Source organism: Maylandia zebra, unplaced genomic scaffold, assembly GCF_041146795.1.
Source record: "Maylandia zebra isolate NMK-2024a unplaced genomic scaffold, Mzebra_GT3a scaffold07, whole genome shotgun sequence".
NCBI classification, from domain to species: Eukaryota; Metazoa; Chordata; class Actinopteri; order Cichliformes; family Cichlidae; genus Maylandia; species Maylandia zebra.
In genome coordinates, this window is record NW_027490037.1 from 135,610 (window position 1) to 162,500 (window position 26,891).

At 53.3% G+C, this 26,891-nt stretch overlaps 1 protein-coding gene across 1 annotated transcript in view; it reads right to left on the minus strand.

Moving 5' to 3' along the window:
- Positions 1 to 450: 450 nt before the first annotated feature.
- The window catches only part of LOC143415829 (uncharacterized), a 26,771-nt gene continuing 330 nt past the window's right edge, over positions 451 to 26,891 (minus strand). Inside the window, exons 2-8 of the mRNA XM_076881251.1 lie at positions 26,699 to 26,770; positions 17,797 to 17,914; positions 3,671 to 4,252; positions 1,962 to 2,791; positions 1,656 to 1,774; positions 1,526 to 1,546; positions 451 to 1,367 (exon numbers count right to left, since the gene is read on the minus strand). Of these exons, the coding sequence (XP_076737366.1) occupies positions 451 to 1,367; positions 1,526 to 1,546; positions 1,656 to 1,774; positions 1,962 to 2,791; positions 3,671 to 4,252; positions 17,797 to 17,914; positions 26,699 to 26,770 (2,659 nt within the window). The remainder of the gene's footprint in view (positions 1,368 to 1,525; positions 1,547 to 1,655; positions 1,775 to 1,961; positions 2,792 to 3,670; positions 4,253 to 17,796; positions 17,915 to 26,698; positions 26,771 to 26,891) is intronic.

Genomic DNA, 26,891 nt, shown 5'->3' on the forward strand with positions numbered 1-26,891 from the left:
TCCCCCCTCCCCTCCCCAACCCCGACCTAGGTAGTTCGGATCCCCGACCTAGGTGAGTCGGATCCCCGACCTAGGTGAGTCGGATCCCCGACCTACAGTCAGACACACAAGCAAAAAAAAAAAAAACAAAACAAAAAAAAAAACCACACAACAAGACCGACCGATGTGCTCAACGAGCGTTTTATTTCGATGTGACATATGAATTAGGCAGTGTGGTTCCTATACTCTACAACAACAAAAGGTTCACACAGTCTATCGTTCACCTGTAATACACTTCGCCCTGCACACGGACCATTTCGCCCCCTTGTTGTAACTCTTCTCTGGTGTGACACAACAAAAGGAAAGCATTGCGGACTCGCTGTGTCCTGCGGTTGGTGATAACACAATTGCCATACTTTCAAGCAAGCTGCTCCTGTAGCAAGCCTATATTATGTTACATTTGCAAAAACATTAGACCGCCAGGATGAACGCCAACATGCTCAGGGAGGCTATCACAACGGAGCCTCGTGTGGATAGCGTAGAACGCGAATATGCACCATCTCCGTGCATTGCGGACTCGCTGTGTCCTGCGGTTGTGGGGATGACATGACGCGGGATCTCTGTGCGTTCTCCGTGCATTGTGGACTCGCCGTGTCCTTCGGTCGTGGGGTCGAAATGGCGCGGGATCTCTGTTGAGACCGTGAGCTCTCCGTGCATTGTGGACTCGCCGTGTCCTTCGGTCGTGGGGTCGAAATGGCGCGGGATCTCTGTTGAGACCGTGAGCTCTCCGTGCATTGCGGACACGCCGTGTGCTGCTGTTGTGGGCATGACATGACGCGGGATCTCTGTTGAGACCGTGAGCTCTCCGTGCATTGTGGACTCGCCGTGTCCTTCGGTCGTGGGGTCGAAATTGAGCGGGATCTCTGTTGAGACCGTGAGCTCTCCGTGCATTGTGGACTCGCCGTGTCCTTCGGTCGTGGGGTCGAAATTGAGCGGGATCTCTGTTGAGACCGTGAGCTCTCCGTGCATTGCGGACTCGCCGTGTTCTGTGACTGTGAGGGTGACAAGGCATTCAAGCTCTGTGGGGTCTCTGAGTTCACCTGTCAGAACCATACACGAGTACAACCCTGTGTCAGCCACACTGACGTTCCTTACAATCACAGAAACGTTTCCGTTGTTCATGGATGGGTCCATCAGCCGCACTCTGCCGTGGAAGTCTGCGTGTTGATTGGTCTCCCTTAAACGCTTATTCCAAACGTGAAACACGTAACTGTCATCGGCGTGTCCTTCCTTTGTCCACAATGCGATCAGGTTGCCGTTGGTACGCCTCAGACCCTCACAGTGAAGAGCGACATCTTGTCCGCTCGTCGCGCTTACGTGTTTGGGATCTGATGGCAAGAAAAAACATTTGAGTAGTCATACAGCGGGGTACGATCGAAAGGTGACAACCTTACTTTTGGCGTGCAATGGACAGCGTTCAAGCAAAGCAAAGGCAAGAGTGTGCAATACAGGCCATTGCACTTAAACATTGCAAGTGACTACATACCTCTTGTAATGAGAGCCGTAGCTAGGGACAAGGCGCACAGTAACATCGCAACACGGCAAAAACACGAAAGGCGTAACGTTGTCATATCGTTCGCTGTCGATTCACCGAGGTTATTGTTAACGTGTGATACTTGTGGCTCCTATTACTGTCTTTGCCGTTCGGAATATATGAGTCTTAATAAAATACTCCCCCTCCCCTCCCCAACCCCGACCTAGGTAGTTCGGGGTTGGGGTAGTTCGGATCCCCGACCTACAGTCAGACACACAAGCAAAAAAAAAAAAAAAAAAAAAAAAAAAACGAACAAAAAACAAACAAACCACACAACAAGACCGACCGATGTGCTCAACGAGCGTTTTATTTCGATGTGACATATGAATTAGGCAGTGTGGTTCCTATACTCTACAACAACAAAAGGTTCACACAGTCTATCGTTCACCTGTAATACACTTCGCCCTGCACACGGACCATTTCGCCCCCTTGTTGTAACTCTTCTCTGGTGTGACACAACAAAAGGAAAGCTGAAATCATGTCGTCTCTGGTGTACTGACCGTCCACGGACCTTTTGCCGCCCGTGCTCACGACATCCAAGCCCTTCTGTGATTTTGTTATGGTGACCATGGACATTTCCTCTCTCAGTTTACCCAGTAGCAACTTGCCCTGCTCCGCGTGCATTTTGTCCGTCAACCTGTGATCCGGTAACGATATCACATCGTGCGACTCCAGCACGCTCGAGGTGATAGCTGTGGGGAGATTGCCACCCCTGCGAGATCGCTTGTACATGCCCACGTTCATAGTCGAACCCATTCGGTTGCTGGAACCGGCACCCTTGGTGTAGCCCATAGTCATTTCTACAGCGTTGGTCTTCTTCGTGGCCTCGGAAAGCACGGCCCAGCCTAGAGACATCACGGTGTCGCAGTAACAAAGCGCACCCTTGCATATGCCGGAGACCGCGCTGAGCACCATGTCGAGTTTGGTCTTGGCGCTGACGTGTTTCCCGAGCATGTATTTGTTGTTGACGTGAGACCATTTGCTGTAGAATTTGATCAAAGACCCCGAACCCAACAGCGATTGTTCCATCAGGTTCTTCACGTCCACGAGTGCGTTGACGTACGTGTTTTGTTCGAATACTATAACCACAGGAACTTCCTTCCACATGACTCTGGGCATGAGCACCTTCAATAGCCTGACGTGAGCGCACAGCAGAGCCGAGTACACGCGAGTCACTTGATCCAGGTCCGCTATTTCCAACTCCTCTAAGCCCACCACCTGTAAGGGCAAAGAAAAAAAAAGAAAAGGACATCGACACACACATCATTGTCGGTCTGAGTAGATTGCGGACACACAATGTTTTGCGATACGTGTGAGATGTGCAGAAGAGACATCCGCCAGTTGCTCGCTGCTCCGTGGGACTATGTGATATCGCACTACGAATTCATGATCGTGTTCACCGCCTACCGCCGCAACATGACGTTCTACTCTAACATGGACTTGGGACAACTTAAGACCATGTATGCTCAACTGGTCTCGTACTCCCCTGCCAGGATCCTAGTGATCGACAAATTGGCGTCTACGTACAAGGCGCAGCACCGTCACGCCGCGGAGCTCGTCAGGCCCACCGTGCCTTGTACGCTGTCGGACGTTATAACCCTGGCGTTGGGCAACAGAGTGCCTAAGCGGTTCGTGCACGTTTGCATAGCCCAATGTAATTTTCTCAGTTACGACAATATGACATTGGCGTCTTTCGCGTCCGTAGAAGGCATCCGCGGCGGTGCTCTGAGATACATGGCTGTGTTACAAAGTCAGGGAGAGCGGGGGCGACGCGATCTGCACGTAATCATTTCCACCGCCATCACGGGGTGGATGATGAGATTGGCAGGTTTAGAGTGTACGTGCGGAACGTGGGCTCAGGTGATGGACATGGTGTCGTGCTCTACTGCGGATACCGAAACCTCGCTGACGTTACAATCGGAGGCCAGGGTGACCGCTTACATTTGTACACTGCTAGACCTCCACGCGGACGACTTGCCTCAGGGCGACACACAGGGAGACTCGCGACGACGACAACAACAACGGGCTAAGGTGGATTACGACTACGTGTTCGACGAACTGCTCGTGTCGGGCTTGTCAGCAGACGACCGCACTCACCGCCAATTGTCCGCCGCTTAGCTCCACGGCGCAGCACACTCCGGCGCAGGACTTGGAGCCTCCGCCGAACGTGGGGTCCATGCATATGTAGGCCCTGGCCACGCTACTCTGGACCATGCGTTCCAACTCCACGCAGTTGCTGGATAGGAACTTGTTTATGATACAAGCCTCGAACGGAGTAGTCGTGTCGCTCTTGGTGTCCGAAGAGGACGTGCTGCTGCTACCCGTCACCTCGCTCTCGAAGCCCCTAGGCACAATTATGTTCATCAGTTGCTTCAGATGGCTGTCTACGGAAATGTGCTGTGGACAGTAGATTCCCATGCAAACGCAGGTGGAGTCCGGGTCCCTGGCGTGGTGTTTACATTTGAAGCTCTGCGATACAACGTGATAGGCGGGTTCCCCGTCGTCCCCTCGGATGTCTGCTACTTTATTCAACCAAGGGGTGTTGTTGACGTGACTGGTGATGTGCACTTGTTTACGTCCCCTGAACGCTATATTGGGGAGAACGGCTAGTAGCACTTTGGAGCTGACGAATCCCACCTCGTCTACCAAGATCAGATCGGCGCTCTGGCCCCTACTCGCCTGTAACGAAAGCACAAAAACACACGGACAAAGTGCGATCAGAACCAACTGCGCGTCATCGCAATCGCGGCGAACGTGCATGCAACGGTCACAGAGGAATCGTGACACAAGACAGGAGGAAAAAAAAGGACAGGAAAAAGAAGGGCAGACACACAGAAGACGGCGATGGGATCGAGGGATCCGGGTGCGAATCTCCTACCTATGGGGTTAATAGACGATCCCCAGTGGGTGAGCTATTGCGTCGAAAACGCATGCACGTTCAGCAGCAGCGAGGCCCTAGGACACGTGTGTCACGATCACTGTAGTAGACACGTGTGCTCCGGCCCGGGGTGTACCTTGGTGCGCGACATGGTGGACTGGACGAAACGTAAGAGGTTGCCTCCGCCAGAGTGCCCCGTCGAACAACTGCTGGTGTTCCGCAAACCGCAAGTGGAATTCAGAGCCTCGTACCACATGCCGTCCAGGGACCTCAGCCTGGAATTGGGATACGGAGGCCTGGAGTACACGTCCGGACAGAACACAGCGCCGCCTCGTAACACGGACCTGAACCAGATGATTTTGACGGCTTCGTTGCCGGTGACGGTGGCGCTTTTCGCCACGCTATTGACCCGGGAGTTTTCCGACGAGTACCGCCATGTACATTACGATAGAGGGTCAACCAGCACCTCTATCGGAGTGTTGTGCTCGCCCTGGATGGCCATTACCCTGTCCCTTGCCAAAGAGGTAGCATTTAGGTCTGCCTTTCCGCTGAGGTGCTCGAGGGAACATCTGAGCGTAATTCGCGACGCGGCGTTCGGCAACGCCGTGGCCGTGTCGACTCTCTTCGATTGCAAAGAAGGTAAAATCAACCGGTTCATGAGAAAACTGGCCGGCAAATACAATGACAAGCACGCAAGTCGCACCGGGTTCTACACGATGGTGGCCATGGTCTCCCTCTGCCTTTTCCCGTATTTAAAGCATCGTGTATTGGGTACTATGTTCGACAACAGAAATCTGGTGATCATGTTCTTTGACAAAACTACAACTAAGCACAATCAGTGGTCCACTTTATCCACGCACGTGCATCGTCACGCCAACGACGCGGCGTTCGCCAAGAGAGTGCATCTGACGAACCCGGACAAGCGAAAGAGGCTACCTACCGCGGTCAGCGCGATCTTGGATACGTACATTTCAAACGCAGTATTACAGCAAGAGATGGACGACAGAGACCTCGCAGATGGCGGACAATGCAACGACCCACGCTCACAGCACACGGAGGAGACCGCGGAGAAAGGATCCGTCTCCGACCGTGCTACCGAGCGGCAAACCAAAAGGCTCTCGTCGAGAAAACGAAAAGGCCCGTGTTACGGAGGATACTACGAGGACGAGGGCGAGCGAGTTGGACAGAAAGTGACAGTTACGCGTCGGATGCTCGACCTACACACGCCGTGTTAGAGTTCACGCCGTATGTTATGTAATGTCATGTTACGTTATGATGTTTACCCGATGTGTGAGCGAGTGAGCAAAAAAAATAAAGCATCGTGTCATGAACACAGACTGGTGTCTTTTACTTTCTTTGTTGTCTTTATTGTCATCACCATTAGATTCATATACATGTTCATATACATGTTATACAGTACAACAAACAACAATTCCACCCTTAGACATGCACACAGTATGTACATATTGGGGTGGTATGCACAACGGCAAAATCCGTGGGGCTCACGGGCCGCATCGGCCCGTCCTCTTCTTTGGCCGTCTTCTAGGCGTTTTGGCAGCCGACACCGGCCTTTTCCACTTCACGGTGTTTTTCATTCGCTCGGTCGAAGGTTTGCGCCTCCGTCTCGACTGTCTCGATTCTTCGTACTCGCGCCTAAGGTCTTCGATGTGAACGGCGTGGTCTTCCGCCAGCGCCGCGTTGTGTTTCTCCAACACGTCTCGTTTCCATCTCATGTTCACCAAAACGGTCGGAGGCATGTAGCCGCATTGAACGAGTGTATCGTAACAATGTTCGGGTTCTGACATCGATATCTTGTCAACAAAGTCTTTCTTTAGCGCAATCCCGCAACGCAAGCAGTTCCAGAATGCGTGAGAAGGGCATGTAGGCCGAGGCCCAGGGCACTGAGCGTCGATCGCCTGCTGCTGCGGCCGGCGTTCCGCCGGACACTCTAATCCCGACGTGGTCTTGGTCGAACACGTAGATTCCGTCGGCGTCCATCTCGTCGGGCGAGTCCCCCATGCGCACGTGTCCATGGTCCAGCTGACGAAGCGTGCAATACGCCGCGATGTGCGAGAATAACCAGATTAGAGCCGACACCTTTCTGTTATAGTTTGTAGGATTTAGCGTTTTTCGCAATTGCAACTCCAGGGCCGCGTCCAGGGTCGACTCGACCATGAGCGAGCGCTTCACCGATAGCACGTTCTTCACCAGCATCGAGGCGCTTTCCACGGGAAAGCCGGACGCCGTCAGGTGTTTGAATAGCACGACTCTGTCGGCCACGCATCCGTACCTGGGGTTGTATCTACGCAGGGGTCCTATCATCGCCATGCACACGTACGACAGTAGCTTGTCGTTGTTGCCGGTCGTCGAGATGGACTTTAGATTCATGCGGAGGTCCTCCGTTTTCACGGACACCGCGGTCCTGTCCACGGGTGTCAGTGCGTAGTGGTCCGAGAGCAGCTGCGCTCTCTGTCTGCTTCTGTTCAGCGAGCCGTAAAACCTGTACAGCGACGCGATGGGATAGGCGCTCAGATACCGAGGCGTCTCGAGTTCCCGGAGAGTTCGAGTGTGCAAGCAAAGCTGATGGAATATTTCTTTGCCCATCGTCTTCTGTTTAATCGTTTCGTCTCGTCTCTTAAGCATCGCTATCTGCTCGACGAACTTGCCCGGGTTCGCGACGCGCTCGCCCTCGTCGGCTCCCTGATTTATGAACATGGTTCTACGAGGTCCCAGGCGGCACATTTCGCCGTTTCCGTCGATGTGAAAATTCACGTTCGCTTGTCGCGCCTCGTCCCGCGCGTAAGGTATGTGTTCGTGTCTGAGCGTGAAGTGACAACAGGAAATCTGCCTCCTGACTTGCTCCCACGAGTCCATCGTGATCTCGGTTTCAAAATAGCACTCGGGGCACTCTTTGGTGTCCACCGACAGTTCTGGCATGAACGGATACCGTAGCATTATTATGAAAAAGCCCTGTAACAGGTCCAGCGTTGCCACGGTCTCCTCTATAGAGCAAGTCACAAAGTCCCGCAGTAAAGCTCTGTAGACGTCCACGGCCGCCGACAACGTGATCGGTTGAGCTTGATTCGACAGCATGAAGTGAGATCTCTCTAGCGCTTGGATCGTAAGCCACAGCGTGTACTCGCCGACTTGTTTATCCGTCGGTTGCTCCGGAGTACGCGCGGAGGACTTGGGTTCGCTGTAGGACGAGGTGAAATCTATCAGCCTGGGGTCGATCGTTCCCGTTATTCTGCCTCGACAGGCCATGTCGTAAAGCTCTAGCGTGGTCGACGGAGCGTTCGAAGCGCACACTCTATCGCCCCCGGAGCCAACTTGTCCGCTATCGACAGTTTCCTCTCCCACTCGGCGAGACACAAACTCAGGCCCATCCATCTCGGGTCTCGCGAACTCGTAGGGTGTTTCACGTCACCTCGTTTGGCGAGATGCGGCCAATGTTGCATCAGTTTGCTGTACAGAGACACGCCGACACGGCATAGGAAATCCGTGGGGCACGGACAGTTGCTGAACCTTGCCGTTATAGCCCTACTAGGGAGAGCCACGTTTCTGAATTCAGTCTCTAGCGTTTCGGGTAGCCGCTTGAAGGAGTACGCCGCAATTATTCCCCTTTGCTTAATACGAGGCGTTGTCACCACGACGACACGGTTAATGTCTCTGGCGATTGCTAGGGCTTGCTCGCGACCTCCCGGCGTAACAACTGCGACGGTTCTGCACGGGGTGCGGGCCATTGGTGTTATGTGATGGGATACCGCCACGGCGCACAGGGCTAGATTCAGCACATTGTCAGCCGCGGCATCCGAGTGTGCGATCCCACTCTCCTTCGCAAACACCGGCGTTAGCCCGCATCCGTACATCAGAACGGTGTACAAGTCGCAGGTGAGAGATCTGTAGTTGTACGGCTTGTAGAACTTGATCAACTTCCCGTCCTCCTGCAACTGCACTACTCCCGCGTAATCCTTGTTGTGGACGGGGTCGAAGAACACGTGTCCCTCGGTGGCAGGGGTAGCGTATGTAAACTCGATGGCAATGTGAGAGTTGAGTACCAGCACACCAGCTGCAGCCTCGTCGTACCACTCGCAGCCCAACGTCACCGAATCCGAGTCCTCGGGCCTCGGGTCTGCCCGAGGGCGACCGTCGGAGTCCTCGCTTTCACACGATTCGCCTTCGCTGACCGAAGAGCGCTCAGTCGTTCTCGCGAAAGATCTTTTGTGATCTACCGAATACCAAAACCTAGCTTTTTTGGGGACGAGCATGCCGTCCAAGGCGCACCGTTGCCACCTGTGTATTTGCGTCTCGTACTGAGAATGGACAGCGCCGGCGTCGCGAACGGGAACCTGCGTGGGCTCATCGAGCCCAGACTCCCATCTGTATTTCAACTGAGATACTTTGAAACAAAAAGCCGACGGGTTGGTCTTAGACCAGGGTATAGGTCTGGCCCACAGTTCAGGTCCCCGTATCCCCTTAGGCACATTGTGGAATTCACAAAAACGCTTCAGTGAACGATCGCAGTAAATGTACACTCGGTCCAAGTCGTCGCCGGTTTCGGCGCCGTGCGATGCGTTGTCACAGTAGAGAGTCTCGACAGCTACATGCAGTCCGGCTTCTCTCTGTTGCCGTGAGAGCTGTACGCTTTTGCGATCCGCGTGCAACACTAGGTTACCGAAGCTGTTCACCCTCTCGGTTGCCACACCGTTAGCGAGCATCGCTTTCACGTCCGATCTCTCGGCGCACTGAGACGTACAAGATACGATGTAACTGCTTCTGCTGGACTTCAAAACATCCACCGCCGCGGGGAGGGTATGCGTCCACGGCTTGGTGTCACGCTCGGCTTCTGGTGTAAACACGGTCACGTTACGGGACCTAAACGGCCCCGCGGCTCTGGCGAACCAAGCCACAGAGCGTTGAATGTACGCGTAAACTCCCTGGCGAAAGCACCTAATCTCCAGTTCTTCGTGCACGGTCCCGGAAAGCATCACACGAGCCAAAGCGTGAACGAATTCCGCGGCTGAACAAACCTGCGCGTCAGAAAACAGAAGGCTAGACTCGACGGCCGTGTCGCCGGTGCCCAAAGGACGGGCGTACCATTCGTTCGAGTGTACTATCGTTACGAGGTGCGCCGCGGGAACCGTGGATCTTTCGTCGAACGCATCCAGCGCGTGGTTCGATACTGTACAGAGACCCGTGGACCACAGCTTTTCGGCAGGACAGGCCATCACGCGCGAACACAAGATGTCGAAGCCTCGCCACACGAGCGGGTCTTTGAGCCGAGCCATCTCGGAATGTAACTCGATGCGATCCAGCGCGCTGCCCTCGGATTGCAACGCTGCCACTCCGTTGCAAAAACGCTCAGGTGGCGCTCCGCATAGCCATCTGATAGCAGCAACACCTGAGTCCTTAGGTCCTACGCTGACTAGGCTCTGAGATACAGGATACTCGTTTTCCCAGTCGCGTTCCACACCGCCGCGGTCGCGGCGCTTGACAAAAGTCCATTGCGCGCATACGAGCGAAGACCACGCTCTTCGCTCCACACTAGATACCTCCAACGGGTCCCTGTAACCGTTCCGCATGAACATCTCGTCGAGGACGGCGTGTTTAGGCCTACGTCTTATGGGGTCTTGTATGACAGTAGGATCTGGCCAGTCGGGTGTCTCGTTTCTCAGTACGTCCGTCCTGTACTGCGAGCTACTGTCCACTATCACCGCGACCGATTCCAAGTGTTGCACCAAAGGACCCTCGCCTTTGAGGTAGAACAACGGCGACTCCGAGGCGAACGCCACGGTGTGGCCGTCCACAACAGTTATACCCGGGAACCGCTTGACATCTGAGGATGTCGTCGTCAGTCGCAGAAAACGCCACGCGCCCAAGCTAGTGGTGACTTTCCCCGGGAAAGCGTCGACCTGTTCAAATTCAAACACCGGTCCTAGGGTTCTGGAATACGCTGCCCGAAGCAGCTCTTCTTCGTCCCCGCGAGGCAATAGGCCGCAGCCGTTGTAGAATTCCGAGCAGAGCAAAGGCGTCGGGTTGCAACATCTCGCGAGTAGCGTGGCCAATCTGTGATCTTGGGCGCATAGGAAAGCGCCCACCGTGTTGGCTCGCAACATGCGAGAGTTTGTCTCGTCCGTGCCCCTGGTCCATACCGACGCCCCCCTGTGCCTACTCAGGATTATCAGTCTATACGAGGGAAGGCAGTTGACCCTGCAACTCTGAGCCAAATGACTAAGAAGCGCATACACTGGATGAAGCCGGCCTCTACCGTGCACCACGAATTCGTAATCGAGCACGATGTCCCCTACTTTCATGTCGGGCACGCAGGGATGCACCGATCTGTAGAAACATGTCAAACACGCACTGACGTCGAAGTTCCTTTTAGCGCCCGCCGTTTCGGTCACCCTGACGCAGTGTCCGAGTAACACGGCCTCGTCCAAACAGGCCTCGTACGCGCAACCGCACTCGCCCACGGATCTGTCGGCTCGGGCCATCGCGTGCCGTCCCGGTTGGGACTTACGGGACAGGTGGAGTTTGTATTCGGCTAGAGGAGACGATAGCAGCTCCTCTTCCTCGATCCTGTCGCGGTCCGAGTCCACGGCGACGTGGATCAAAGGGAAAAACTCACCGTCTCCTATGACGGCTTTCTCCTCGCGCACCCCCGGAGGTTTTCGTCTCTTAGCCGCCACGATCCATGACATCGTCTCTCGTCGACACGCCGACGGATCGTCGCATTCTTCCGTCTCTACGTCAAATAGACATTGTTCGTATTTCGCGTGCGCAGACTTGAATAGGCGTACGAGTCTTTGTTCCTCGTAGCCTCTGGCGGTGTCGCTGCATATAGCTTGTTCGATCCTGGACATCGTCACCTCCGGGCATTCCGATGCGGTCTGTTGCGCCCGCTCGTACGGGGATGACGGGGAATAATTTAGTTGAAAGAAGAAACCCGTTTGTTCCATCAACGGAGCCGGTAGGCCGTCGGCGCGACTCCCGTTGAGTTCGATCACACACAGGTCGTCGCTTAACACCGTGTCTTCACCCAGCCATTTGGGTCTTGGAACGACCCCCTTTGTCCGAGGTATGTGGAGCACAGCTCTCCCGCTCCCGTGCTTCTTGTGAAACACCCCACACGCTCTCAATATCTTTACGTTCAAAAGACCCAATGTGCGTACACCAACGGTCACACGTGCAAAGCACTTGCTGTCATCAACACCATGGCCAAATAACACACAGTGTCCCGTCGGAATCATGTGCGATCCAAATCTCAGCTTTGTTGTTGTCAAAGGTAGAACGCGATCCGACGCTCTGTCCTCATCGCGATCCGTTGCCCCCTGAGCGTGTTCGGCCGTTGTAGTAGTAGTAGTAGTAGTAGTAGTAGTAGCGTCTCCGTTTTCTTTGCCTTCAAAGTACAGTGCTTCTTGTGCGTCGAGCAAACCTTGCTCTATGTCAGGTGCCATTGGTCTTTCGGTACCCGGCACATGCAGTCTCACGGTCGAAACCAAAGGCCTGGGGTTAGCGGATAGCATCTTGCGTAGTTTCATCAAGCTCCCGTGCGATTCCACCCTTAGTTCAAACGTACTGTCGGTAGGCAGGACAAACGAGTCGGATAACGACAGATAAGTCGCCGTGATAACTTTAGCTTCGTCTAACTCTACATTCCAGGCAAAGAGAAGACCAGTCGGAGTGTTTGACAACTCTGTGTTGTCGTTCAGAGTCAGGCCTCTGAACGCAAGAATTGAATACATGATAGCAATGCAACTGGGAATCTCCAATCGTTTCTGGGTTACAATTGACATAGAGCCTGGCAACAGGCACACCGCGTGGTCAAACGCATAACCGCGAAACCCACGGCGTGTTGTTGGTGCTACACGATTGGAAGGTGTAGCTGGGAACACGCGTAGCGTTGCCACTTTAGCCGATGTGCCGTTGGTACACGTGGGAGCGTCACCGCTCATCTGCGCAGTGGATATAGCAAGCGGAGGCACGCCCGTGACTCCTCTGCGTATCACAAACGAAGAGTAATTACACGAAAACCATTCCGTTACACAACCCTCGGGTACGACAGAATCAGGGCAGTCTGCGGTCCGGTTCGTTTCCAAACAAGTGTCCTTGGGCACGACGATGACAGCGTCTCGTAGTATGTGTCTCAACACTACAACTAGCTCGTTTTCGGCTACGATCGAGAATCCCGCCGGCACCCTGACCATTTCCTCTAAACACATAAGGCCTCTCTGTACACTCGACGCATCCCCACGCCGACATTGATCGACGTGCCCTATGTTTGGCTTAACTAGGGTGTTGTCGGCAGCCCGCAACGGTTGTATGCTTCTCAGGTCCAAATCTCGTACTCCTTCTGGTATGTTGCACCGCAGCGTGAAAGCGCTCCCGAGCTCCGGATCGCCTAGGGCCAAAGCGCACAGTGTCCGAATTGTATCGGTTCGACAAGAGCTGTCAAACACCAAACACACCGACGTGTTCCACGAGGCCACCATCATATACAGACACACGCCGTCTGCGGTGTACACGAACTCAGAATCCATTTCCAATCCACGTATGTCTTTTTCCTTCACTGTGAAATACGCATCCCACGAGATACCGACAGACGGCTCGTGAAGGGACCGATGCGAGCCGTCACATAGGACCAGAGACAAAACCGCTCGATCGGCACGCTTCACAAACGCCGCATTGTCAAACAGGACTGTGCTCTCCTCAAAACGAGCGCATTCTTCACACGATAATTCTCTGGTTTCGTAAGGATCTGCAAAGTTGTGAAGTCGCACAATGCGCCCGCGGTCATCCGCCACGGTGTGGGTGCTGCGGGCCGTTCTCGCTTCGTACAGCAGCAATCCGTCGCTAGAGAGCACGGAGCTAGACGAGCGTATGTGTTTGCTGACATAGTCATCGTAAAATATTTTGCATCTAGTTAGAAACCTCGCCATCCAGATGGGATCTAGCTTAGGGTACACGGTGTTATTTGGTCCAAACAAATGTGACAACTCTTTGTCGACAAGCTGTAGCTTGCCTCGCTTTAGGCACGTGTACACATACGTTATGTATTTATCATGCATACGAGGCGGCCGTTTGTGGGGTCTGCCGTTGTGAATGATCACAGAGTTGTGTTTCCTGTCCTCCGGCAGGTTATCGCTACCATCATGACCGAACCTACGGGCGTCTCCGCTTCTCTTTGGAAGCGACATGCTGATTTCGACTACTCCGGGTCGCTGCGACCCTTGCTGTCTAGTGCAATTGATGCTGTGTTTCATAAATACAAATTAGCGGTTGAGGAAACTGCAGTGTCAATAACAGACGGACAATCGCCGGAATGCGAAGAGTCTATGACATTTAGCAACCAAGGGTCTGCTCATGATGTTGATGTTGGTGATGATTGTGATTATGATTATGATGACGATGATGATATGAGTTCAGCTGAATCACACGGGCAGCCAAACGCAAGCGGACCGTTTCTCAATTTTGATGACAGCGACAGCGACGTAACCATGACCATCTCGCCATCCGAACTGCATCATCAGCCGGACAAAAGTGTGGATCGGGACGTTGAGATCGCGTGGCAGCCTGCTAAGTGGCCACCAGCCGATTTACATAACACCTCTAGCTACCACAGAGAGCGCAAGTCAAACGACGAAGTAGCGTGCCACCGGTGTAAGGCCTACGATGCTCACTGCAAATCATCGGCTGAAAAGTACAGGAGGACGTTAGACAACTACACGAAAACCGTTTCAGAACTCATGGCGGGTTTCAAGAAAGTCTTGGAGAGATACCCCGAGCTCAAAGTAGACTGTAGCGATGAGCGTCTGTACTACATGGTGCAGGCGGCCTTAGGTCGCAATAACCTAGTTCGAGAAATGGTACGCTTATCCGCGACGAGAGCTGCCTGCTCGCCAAAGTCCTACGGCGAGTCTACGACGGCTGACATCGCCGCGGTACACGATGCCCTGAACATCTGCTACAACGACGCAGATGCGCTCAGGTTGATATTAGACAGATACGCTGATCTGTATGTGCGATACATACAAGTTTGGCGCGAAATGTGCGCGAAGGTGTCCAAAGACATCACGGTGATGGAACTGTTGAATTACACCGAGGGAAGACCCGGTGTTGAACACGGAGAACCCTGGTGTGAAGCCAGAGCGTACATACGCCGCATAATCGACAGGTCGAAGCGCCTGGCGCCGCGCTCTGTGGCTGATTACTGCGCTGAGAAACTGAACGCTCTGAACCTCAAATTGACACGCGTTCCCCGGGACCAGGGTGTTCACAAAGAGGATCTCGAAGTACTGCTGGAAGACATGCGACAGAGACTGGACCTGGATGCGAAACAATGCGCCTCGGATTCTCACATGTCTGACCTGTACTTGGACGTTCGGAGCGACCTCGCGGTACTAGACACGTTAGTTGGTGTGGGATCGCTCTCTGCCAAGACGCTGTTACACGAGAGACATTTGCTTGTGTGTCAGATACGCAAATTGGTGAAAACTCAGGGTTGCGTTCAATTCCACTGACCGAAATGCCGCAGTGGAAACGCGCCCTGTGAGTGGAAGTGCGAGCGGTACTGGAGATCACGTTACCGACATGTACTAATAACCCCTCTGTTGTATATGTGATTGTTTAAGGCAACGATATCATGGACAGTCAGTGTGACTACTTGGTGTTGGATATACCTAAAGGGCCAAAGGAGGATGATGATGATGATGTGGATTGTGAAGTATGCAAAGAACCAATACGACAAGGGTTTTACGAATGGAAAGGTGGGGCGATATGCGTGTCGTTGGACCAAGCCACAGCCGGAGCCATGGTACCCTACGTAGATGCGGGGATCAGCGAGCACGCTTCTGGTGAGGCAGTGGCGAAGTCATCCACCACGGCCGTGTGGTACGTGGCGGACAGCACTGTGGTTGAATTGAAAGGGGACATACATCTACAAGACATACCACCCAACGGCACCTGGTTGTCATCGCCCGAGGAATGCTTGCGTTCGATTCTACGGCTACGGGGCGCGTATTTGGCATGCATCGCTCTGCCCGAGCTTAACAGAATGGTGATAGAGCAGAAGAACGACGACGGATTGCTAGGCTTGATTCGCGACTACTTGGCGGACACTGACAATTTATCCTGGGCCGTGGATTTGTTCGGTGCGTTCGCATGCGATGCCATGCTGGCTCCCGTGCTGCATGTGATCTTGCGATCGAGCTGGGTGAAGGAACGCAAGGACACACTGGACACTAACAACGATCTCAAGTTAGGTTGGGCGCAAGAATTCTACGACTACAAATGCGTTGCCAAAGACGCCAGAGGATGCCCGATGTTCACGCATCTGCGTGATTGTGGAGACGCGTGCGGCAACGAGCACACGGCGATCACACGCCTCGTGCTCCGCTCAATGAGACTGTCGGGTTACACGCCTTGGTCCGCTGTGCATGCTGTCCGCGTAGCAGAGGTTGCTATAGCGAAGGTAAAGTGTCGACTGTGCAGAGCTCGTCTTCTGGCCTCCTGTGCGTTTCTAATAGAGTGTGCCGCCGTAGAAGCGTCTGGGGAAGGCGATTGGCTTGTGCGAAACGAAGCCGTGATAGAATTATGTTGGATTCTGTACGGCATAAACTTTGGAGAGTGCCCCGGGTCCGATGATGAAAACTTAAAAAACTGGGCCCTGGCTACGGTGGCGCATTCCGTGGGATACCATGTGTACAAGCCTCGAGAGCAACAGGACGCAGAGGCCCTGGTGGTTATGTTCGCAAATGACCACGTATCTACAAGAGCACGCGAGATGTCCGACGAATCGCCGCTGCCGCCGCCGCCGTCGTCGTCCAGTCAAGCGTACGAACCCGACCACGAGCTCGAGAGTAAAATACGCGCAAACGCTAGATACTCCACTGGCGAGAAGCTGTCGCGTCGCACAGATAAGGTAACGGAAGAGTTATACGCCGACATATCCACTGCAGTGGATGTGATGGACGTGGCTCCGATTGCCATGGAAGCCAGAGCGCAAGACCCGGAGGACGTGACTTTAGCCATTCTGTTGTGTTTCCCCAGAGTCGCGGAAAACGCGATAGATCAACTGACGTTCGAGCCGCCTGGGAGAAAATGCTACACGACGGAGTTGTGGCCCGTGTTTGTGAATTCCACCAGGGCTTGTTACCAGTTATTTAGAGCGCTGGCCATTCCGGTCGCCCCGAGCCCGGCGTACTTACTTGAACTGTTGGCCAGGGGCTGGAGAGGCCTACCCGAACGCACGCTGCAACGGTTCCTGCCCATGACAGCAGGCCCGTGTTGGCACGTGGATCGCAAACACTACGACGTTTACTTCTTAGGTCCACTGGGGAATCTCGTGTCGTTGGGGGTGATGACGGAGAGCGACAGAGGGGCGATCGTCGAAGCGCTTCACCGCGGACTCGTGCCCTGCTTTGCAGGTCGAGGCGATAGCTCGTGCGATCGCCTCTTGAGCTCGACTTTAGCGCTGAGCTTTGCCGCGTGCGGGGTCACGGCGCTGTCTCGGTCTAGCCAGGCCGTCGCCTCGGCTCTTGCGTGCGACTTGGTCTGCGTTACTTCGGGAGGACTGTTATATTTCGCGGCTTGGTATCTCATGGTGTATCTATCGGCTATATACGCTCACCCGACGTTACGGAGCAAGTTGTTACAGTCGGGGTCCGACGCCGACAAGTGCCTGTGTCGCACGTTTGACATTTCCGACGCGGCCGACTCAGTCGTGGAGTACAGGAGCGGGGAAATGTCAAAGGCCACGCGCTTGGTGTTTCGGGACATGCTCGCCGAACACACCCGCCTCAGACTGGTGCAGCTTTACGTGCCCGAGATGCTGACACAGCTGCCTTACGTACGTCGCACGGCCCTGCTACCGGCAACCGTGAAGATGGCTATAGAAAGCAGAGACCGTTGGTTCGCCGAACATCACGGTCGAGCCAGTCGACGCGAGGCCGATGCTACTACGGGGCCTAAGTTCGAGTACCTGGGTAACATAGCGTACGGTCTTCACAGCAGCATTAAGGGCAAACTGAGCGCAGACACAATTAGACCCGTGGCGACGTCGCTGGTGGACGGCACCGTCCGAGACTTTGATTTGTGGTGCGATTCGCTATTCGTGTACAGTAGTAGTACGGACCACGGTGACACAGAAGAATCGCTCCGTGGCACACTGGAGGACGGTGACACTACTTTCACGGATGTTGCAGAATCAGTCGACGAGGGTCTCGTGTCGACACCGGACAAGCCGATCGACGAGACGACAAATTCAAATACAACCACCGGCGAGGAGACTACACATCAACACAATGTTGACGTCGAGGTGGACATGTTGACAATGGGTGTAGCTAACCTTAGTGTGTCCCAGGGCGTCGTACCAAGACAACACTGTGTATGCAAGGGACTTGTGGTCGACAGCGTCGAGAATCTGGGGTTTGACGAGGAGGACGCGTTCTTGGCGAAGCTGGCCCCTGCGAACAAAGAGGAGTACACAGTAAATGACGATCCCGTGATAAACAATCCCTGCATGACAAACATAGGTCGGACATCATACAGTGTACGGGGGTCCAAGGACCACCACGACGTGAACGCCGACAACATTTATCCATGGTTGATACAAGCGTTATGGGTGCTCACGACTAAACGGTCCCATGCTACTAGCGAGCCCAGGACACCAGAAACGCTCGCAGTTATGGTACATTTGATAGTGAAAAGACTCCCAAGTCAACACAGTACGCTTTCGGTGTGCAACGATATTGTGCAACTGCGTGAAATCTGCGACAGAGAGCGTGAGTTTGTCCCTATAACGGCTATAGTCGGAGGTATGTTTGGGCTGAACATCCAAGTGATCGCGCACGGAAGCGAATACAACGTGTTCAATCCGTACTATGTAAACCGGCCCCACGGTGCGTTGCATTTGACCCAGCGCGGTTGGTGTGTCATCAGCGATCAACCTACACCACGGGGATCGATACCCGTGGGTGACACCTTGAAGGAATATCTTCGCTTGAATGACATTGCAGTGAAACCGGTGAAAAGCGACGGGTACTGTGGATTTCACACCGCTTCGGTGTTATTGGACCTGGGGCCAGAATGTTCATTCGAGGCACGAGATATATTGGTACGAAAAACGGCGGCTCATATCTTTGCGCAAAGAGCGCAGAACCGAGAATTTACAGTGTACCTTAATGACAATAAAGTCGACGGTGAAAATGCTTTGTACACTCTGCTTATGACACCGGAGAGATGGCTTTCGGTGGATGAAGTACATTTCATCTTATTAGCCCACGGGAAAAACTCTCTGTTCATAACAAAGAACTCATACCCTCTGTACAGCGATGAACATGTTTATTTCCACATTGACAATAATCATTTCCAACCTATTATTAGGGCAACAATGCCCTGAGCGGTCCTTGAATGTACAATAAAAAAAAAAAACAAGCACTCGTAGACATACAGCAAATGTAATCTGTGTGTGTATAATAAAGAACCCTTGCCCTATGTACAGAGATGAACATGTTCATTTTCACATTGACAAGAATAAAAATCACTTGTGGATATATATATATATATATAGCAAATGAAACCCAGTGCAGCAGGGACTAGTTGTGGCACTCATTAAAGCATTAAAGCAAACACACAGGCGTGCACGCGCATAAATTGGCATTCATATATACATGTACTGGTCAAAGTGAACAGGGAGACAAATCAGTCGTAATAAACACTGTGACGTGTGTTCATATAGTCAACACCGCAGTTCAATGCGTGCACGTAGCTATGATTGCGCTCAGTGTCAGGGACGGGCGATGCGGGTTGGGGAGGTTGCTCTGTTTCGAGGGAAGGTGGTGTTCGTGGTAGCGACACGGCATCTGCTCTCTGGCGGGATGCTCGTGCTTGTGACACGGCTGGGGTCGGTGTAGAAATTGACCTGCGGGGGGCTCTGCTTTTGGATGGTCTTGGCGCAGGAAGCTGTCTTTGAGCAGGAGCGGTTTCGTTGGGCTCACGTGCAGGAATCCTCGTTGTGGTCGAAGAACGACGCCGTGTGGTCAAAGAAGAACGTTGTTTATTTTTCGATGAATGTTGTGGGATCAACGTAGGCAGTGGCAGAGCGTCCGCTGCCTGTACCGGTTCGACTATTATGACCTTGTTCCACTTGACGTACTGATTGTGTATTTGCACATGAAACGGCGCAAACGGTGCAGACCGGCAGTTTGCCGTCGGTACAGTGAAAGGCTGATATGTTTCGCATTCACCCAGGAGAGACAATATGTGCACGTCCCGCACGTCTTGCTGTGTTAACTGCTCATACATACTATAGAAAACCTCTATGTCGCCATCGGGAACGTCGTTTTCGTAATCGTCGGGCAGGTTTTCCCACTGAGGTACAAATCGGTCGAGGTCTAACGTTCTGAGCGTGTCGGTGATGGCACGCACACCACCCGGCACTGGCGCAATGGGACTGTCAAAGTCCTCTTTCGCGTTCTTGCGCACGCAGACCTGCGAAATCAGTTTGGACGTGATGTGATCGAGCAGACATGCCAGCAAATCCACTTTGAAGCGCGCGCCGTCTCTCCATATCCTACCAGGGTGTAGTCTCAACAGGGGAAACCCGAGTATACTCATTGTGAGGATTTGTGCTTTGATAAGACAAGTGGTGACGTGGTACGCCAGCGTACACTTTTGGCTGTCGGTCATATTTGCCAATCCGTCTGGACTCCCTAAATTCCATTCGCCCACATGCTCCCCGACAAAGGCCCCGGTGACGCCTGTGTCCGTGAAGGTCATCTTCATGAGGTGCAAGGCGAATGTCCTTGCCACAAACGGGTGTATCTGCAACCGCGTGTGCATGTCCAGTACAGTCTCCAATAACTCTGCGTCTTCGGAGAAAATCCTGTGGATCAAAAGCCCGGCGACGTTCTGTGTAGTCAGTACGTGGCCCAAGTACAAGGCTTCTGTGCTCTTGATGTCGAGAATGGAATCTATTCTCATGCCGATCGGGAATTCGTTGACGTGTAGACACACGTAGCGAAACCCCCGCTCGGGTGGCTTCGATAGATCTACTGCGTAGTATACCCTAGCGCCCGTCTTGCAGTTTATTGTCACCGATGGTATATCCGATCGTGTGTAGGTGAATTCCTTCGGACGGGTAAATTTTCTCGTCAGTCTAGAACATACGTATATGCCCATAATGTAGTTCGAGTTGATATCCTCGACAGCTGTTCTGTAAACATCGGACGCCTGCTGAGCGTTGGCATCGCAACCGTGCGTGCAAACGACTTTCTCTAAGCCCACGGTGGGGTTGGTTTGAGGCGTGTCGGGGGTTTTCCTTAGCATTAGCTTAGTGGCATAGCCTTTGTGTTTCTGGATCTCGAAGGCTGTCGTGAAAGCCATTGTGAAGTAGGGCGAGTGCGTCGTCCCGTAGCGTGCATCGTTCAGGTGACTGTACTGCACTCCGTTAGACCTCCATTTTGGCACTTTATCTAAGAACCTCAGATCGGCTTCGGTTGTAGCACGCAGTACTTCTGGCTCGTCCGATGTGTATTCGCTTGGGTACAGGACACTGTCAGGTAGTTCGATCGCCGATGCGTCGTCTGTCGGCAGTGGATTTCTTTGGGCGCGCCGTGCACTGTCACCGCTCACAGGGCTCTCGAGTCGGACGTCATGTACGGCCTGCTGGTCGTCTCCATGACTCGGACCCGCTGGCGTGTCATCGCAACCACCCATCTGCTCACACTGTGGCGCCACCGTTTGCTTCTTGCGTTTGTCTGTGTTACTCAAAGCCAATATGTCACAGTCTTCGCCATTTCTAACATGCATTTTGTCGGCCGCTACATTGGGAAACAAGCTCGAGATCATGGTGTTGACATCAAAAGAGGTTACATCGTAGGGGTCTACCTCCTCGCCGTCTACCTCCTCGCTGTCTACCTCCTCGCCGTCTACCTCCTCGCCGTCTACCTCCATGTTCAGCATTGGAGCAACGATGTCGTAGGAATGATTTGTGGCGTTGTGCAGCATCAGCGTGGAAGCGTCTATAGTATCGAGATCCTCGATGTGTGCCATCAGCGGATATCCAGCGTTTAAATCATCGACGTCCGCCAGCGAGGTCCCAGTGTCAAACAAGTGGATGTCGAATGAAAAGCTGATGGAATGGCATGGCTCGCTCGGGACAACGTTGTCCCCTATACTTGGAAATGTGATGTTGTGGGTGTCGTTGTTATGGGGAAAGTTCATTAGCTCTATGATGATGGGCTCATCGGTGTGCGTTTCAACATAAGACATTTTAGGTCGAGCGCTGCCGTTGTCCTGCGGATCGCTGCCGCTGTCAGGAGCCAAGGGCCTCTTACCGGGTCCGTGGTAGGCATTATTACTAGCTTGGCTACGACGGAATTCATGTCGGCGTATTATCATGTCGTTGGGCATAGACACACACATAGCATTCACTGTGAGTGCACTTGCCAGTCCTCTGAAACATTCTAGCACTCTTGTGCCAGGCCTGTGGATCGGCGCGGTGAGAGATCCTTCAGATGGCACGGTTTGCTTCGGTGGTATCTCGATGACGGTGACGCGGACAGGTTCGGTCAGGCCGATCTCCGACAGCCGATCTCTCATAACGCTGTCGTCCGTCACGCTGTCGCCCAGCCAGACATAGCCGCCGTCCACTATCGACATGCATCGGACGCCAAACGATTCGGGTTGTAACGCGTCCCAAGTGCTCAGATCACAGAAGCCTTCTTTGCACAAGAGTAAGAACTGCGACTCGATAGTATCGGCACTGTCCGACGCGTCACTACTCCACCAACTGTCCACTGCACTCTCGACATCACCGGTGAGGGGTAGCAATATCTGCACCATTATCCCACAACAGGCCTTCCTCAGGCTCGTCTCGTCCGCCGCACTGTTTACTGCCCTGTACATCTTATTCATACAGACATAGGGTAATAGAGACACGACGTCCCACGTGCGCGTGTTCACTAGCAACGTCTTGATCAAGTCTCGGTGGGTAGCATACAGTTGCCTGGGAGGCACTGTGTTTTTCTCGTAGATATCTCTGAAGCAGCCCAACACGCCCGCGGCAACCCTGTGCCTGGTCACGGGTAGAATGGGATTGTCGTTACAGTGTTCCGGCGACAGCCACGACTCGAGAGGAATCCAGATCTCGTGTAGTGATACAATTGCACGCAGCGACAGCACGGTGCAGTCCACAGACTCCTCCAACACCAGCGAGTCCAGCCTGGGGGCGAGCGGTTTGCAACACGGCAGCGACATACCTAAGGACTCCCAATCTCTGGTGTTGTACGTTGTCACAGTGGCGTCCAAGACTGTATTGATGTGAAGCTTAGGCACGGGTGTCTGTAGCGAATACACGACAGAGTTGTCGTTTGCACGTGCGACGCTTTGTAATGTCGGAGACGAACATAGCGGAGCGTTGTACGCGTCGTCCTCGCACCACACGTCGCGGCATATGCACGCACTCTTGACAAACGAGTAGAGGGGCTCCGGTGTTCTATCTGCAAATTTGTCGTGTACAGGGTTCCACGTGCCGTGGGTTGTGGTGTTGGGCATTTCAAGATAATAAGGGATCTTGAGATTCAGTACCTTAGAGCTTTGTCGGTTCGTGTATCTCCACCACAGCTTTAGGAAAGTGATATCCTTATTCTGTCTATCGTGAAAGGTCAATGGCGTCTCTCCGTGCCCGTACTTGCTGTAGATGACAAGCACCAGTTCCTGCCTGCTCGCCTGATCGCTGTGTAACACGTGTCGTTTGTTCTTCACTGACCCCAGAAACAACATCACAAAATATGGCGTGTGGTACACAGCTAAGTGTTCCAAGTGTTTCAGAGACAACTGTTCCAAATCCGACATCTCACACCACGGTCTTCTGTTCTCGATCCCGTAGGCGACGGTTCCGTCGGCGGTCGGGGCCATTGTCACGCCATTGCACAATGCGCATCGATTGTCAGTGGCTACCCCGGGAAAAAACACACTCAATTTAAGTTGACATTGATGAGTGCGACACGGTTTGTCTTTATGAATGTAGCAGAAATCACGATACTGTCCATGGTCATGGCCGCTGACCGCGGCGATGTATGACTCCTGGTAATAGTACAGATGGTTGAGAGCGTCTTGGGTCGTTTCGAAAGTCACGTCGTTGTGCAAGGCTCCAGAATGCAGCGCTTTGGCAATGCGCTTCCACTCTGTAACACCATAATCCTGTTGAGCCATGACACTGTTCTGAAATACAAAGCATGAAACAGTATGGACTAGATGATAGTGTGCTTTATAAATAGTGTATAGTGCTACCCCAGTCTTTGCCTGATGGTGTACTACCTCAGTCTTTGTCTGATGGTAGCCCCAGCAGTGGCAATTTATTCACACACACACACACACACACACACACACACACACACACACAAATTTCCAAACGAAGGAGACAGCTTAGAGTATCGCACAATACGACGATCAAAGCCTGAACATGTTAAGCGAAGTGTCTGCGTCTGGTACAGTGTGACACAACATCATCTTGTACTGAGCGGTCTCCCAGTGGTAATACAGTGTGTGCTGAACGGCAAGGCCTTGACAGTCAGCGGCGTCTGTTTTGAGTGTCCATTCGATCAAGTCTGCCTTCATCTCATCTGTTATGTTCACGTCTGCGTATCTATCGCCACAAGTGTAAGGTGTTGGATGGCACGAACCCATTGAGGGTAACGTGTACCAGACGTCGAGCGGTTTACCTTGACAAGGCGAGCCCATCCTGCTTCTAGGGCCCGTAACGTGGCCGATTGCGGCCGTAGCTGTGGCTAAATCGCCGGTGAAATGTGTGTGTGTGAAAAACGACATGCCGGCGCGAGGAGGCTGCGGTAAAACGCCGGTGAATGTGTCCATGTCCACTAGTATATACCGGACTCCGAGAGTTTCGGCAGTGTAGTCTACCATCTGCACGTCCGAGGGCAATTCGTTGGAGTGGCCAAAGAGCCAACTCAACACTTTGCATTCTGTGTTCTGTACATCGCCGTTGTGGTTAGACCATAAGATGGCTTTCATGCCTTTGATCCTGGGTATGGCGTGGACGCATCTCGTTCTGGTGTCGAACGCCTTCCACCGTAGGTCTAACACATACATCCTCTCTGTCCTGATGGCCACTTCATAACGCTCGGAGGCTGACATGTATCCGGGTGGATGCACCGACTCCACGATACCCAACGCTGCGGCCTCTCCGAATATCCTATTGCCGTACTCGGGCGTGAGCCTACTCTGTTTGCGCGTCACAATGTACATGGCGCTGTAGTTATCGCAGCCCGGGAACATGTCAATCGTTATGGCGTTCGGCAGCTCGGGGTCGACGGCTGTTCGGTTAAGGTTGAATTGTTCAATCACAGCTACGGGTCTGTCCACTGTGCAGCCAAAGTGCGTAGGCCTTCTTCTGTACACATAAAGCCCCGGAGGCAGCCACTTGGATCTCTGTATCTGATACACAACCACAGCGTCGCAACACTTGGTGTAGTCCGTGCTGCGATGGTTCAATATCCATCTGTACGCTGTGACGACTTGGCTCATCTCGAAGGCCCATAGCGGCCTGCCTCCGGATCGCGCTCGATATGCTGCTGCTCTCGCGGAGACCCGGTCGTGTCTCACGTGATCGTCTCGTCGCACTATATCACCGGCTTTGCCGTCTGTACGCTGATCACAAGGACAGCGTACCTTTGCCGAACCGGAGGTCCGCTGCAGCAGTACGTGTACGCTGTGAGCAAAGTTGAACCTGTGATCTGAACACGGGGCCACCGACATCATTTCAGTCAGACGGAAGCCTTCCGCCCCGGGGACGTAGACCATGTCATCTATCACAGGCATGGGCTCCAGCGACAGTGCTTTGAATAGAGCACAGCAAAGCCCTCGGTTCGCCATCGAAAACGCTTCGTTGTCCGCGACTCGGGTTCCAGAAGAGCTGCTGAGAGATTGCGAGACGAAACGCAAAGACGCTCTGGTCAGGTCTGTGTGCAAAGCTACGAACCTGTACAGGCGCGTATCTACGACGAGCTACAAAGACACGCGGAGCGGCCGACTGGGTAAACCCGGACACAAAAAACACAACAGCAATGACTCGAAGTGCCTAGTGTGTCGGGTGACCTTGGTGAAAAGCAGCAAAGACAGACACAGAGCAGGCGTCAAGCTTCGGTGTCCCTGCAACGTGAGAGTTTGCAGCATGTGTTTAAGAGGCAATCCTACATGGTACTTAAGTCAGCCGCACTTCACGTCGTGTGAGGTCATGTCGCGCTTTGTGTGCGGGATATGCTCGACCTTTCAGGATGCTGTGGAAAAAGTGTGCTGTCTTTGGCTCTGTGCCGGATGCTCGGCCGGGCGTAGCGCGGGCGAGCCTTGTGTCAAATGTTCACGAGAGACTACACGCGGCAAGCGTCGTGAAATGTGCACGTTGTGGCCAAAGACGAGATCTGCGGCGGACTGCCCGGCGGATGACACACGGCGCGTTTGCGACGTGAGCAAAGTGGACCGTTATAGACAGGAGATCAGACATCGTGTACTGCGCAAAGTGTCGCAAAGCAGACACATTTCTCCATCTGACATCAAAGTATTGTTTCATGACACGCACGCCGCGTCCGAGCCGTGTGCGTGTGATTCCACTCAGGGATCGGCTCTGTGCACAAGCTGCACTCCGGTGCTGACCATAATGGAACTGCTGGCTAAGAACCCCAAGCCCCTGATGGCGTCTCTCGCAGAGAGAGCTATACCGGGTAGAGCCCTCGTTCGACACACGTACAATAGAGACCTGTTACTGCAAATGTTAAACGATCAACGTTTGCCATTTTGTTCAAACGCACATAACTGCAAAGGCATGCTGGTCAGCGCAGCCGACGGCAAACGCCGGCCGCTGAGAGCGTTGATATCACCTCAAGCGTACGCCGACGTCGCGAGGTGTGACAACGACACCGCGAACACATATGGAGCAAGCCCTACGGCTTGCATATTGTGTTTGCTGTTCAACCAGTCGAGCTCTGTGTCACGCATGCTGAGCTCAGAATCACTGTACCTAGAGCCACCGCCAGCTGGACCCGTGTACTATTTCAACATAAAGTTGTCACCTGACGTTGGAATACCACAAGTCGACATTGGAGAATATCACAATTACACAGTGTGCTTTAAAGGCACGGCGTGCTGCTTCAAACCTACATTCTATTACAACTGGAGAGACGTGTTGGCTGCATTACGGATTGACAACGTGGGAAAGGTAACACTCTTACCTGTGTGTTGAACGAAGTGAAGCTCGACGGAATCCTGGGCTTGAACTGGTGTGAACTGGACGAAGCGGTCTCCTGTGTGTGTATTCGAGAAAAAAAATCACAATCAATTACACGGTCTGCTTCAACACTAGGTTTACTAACCTGCTCAAATTTGCGTAACTTCCCTAAACCCAACACCCCCTAGAATTACTGG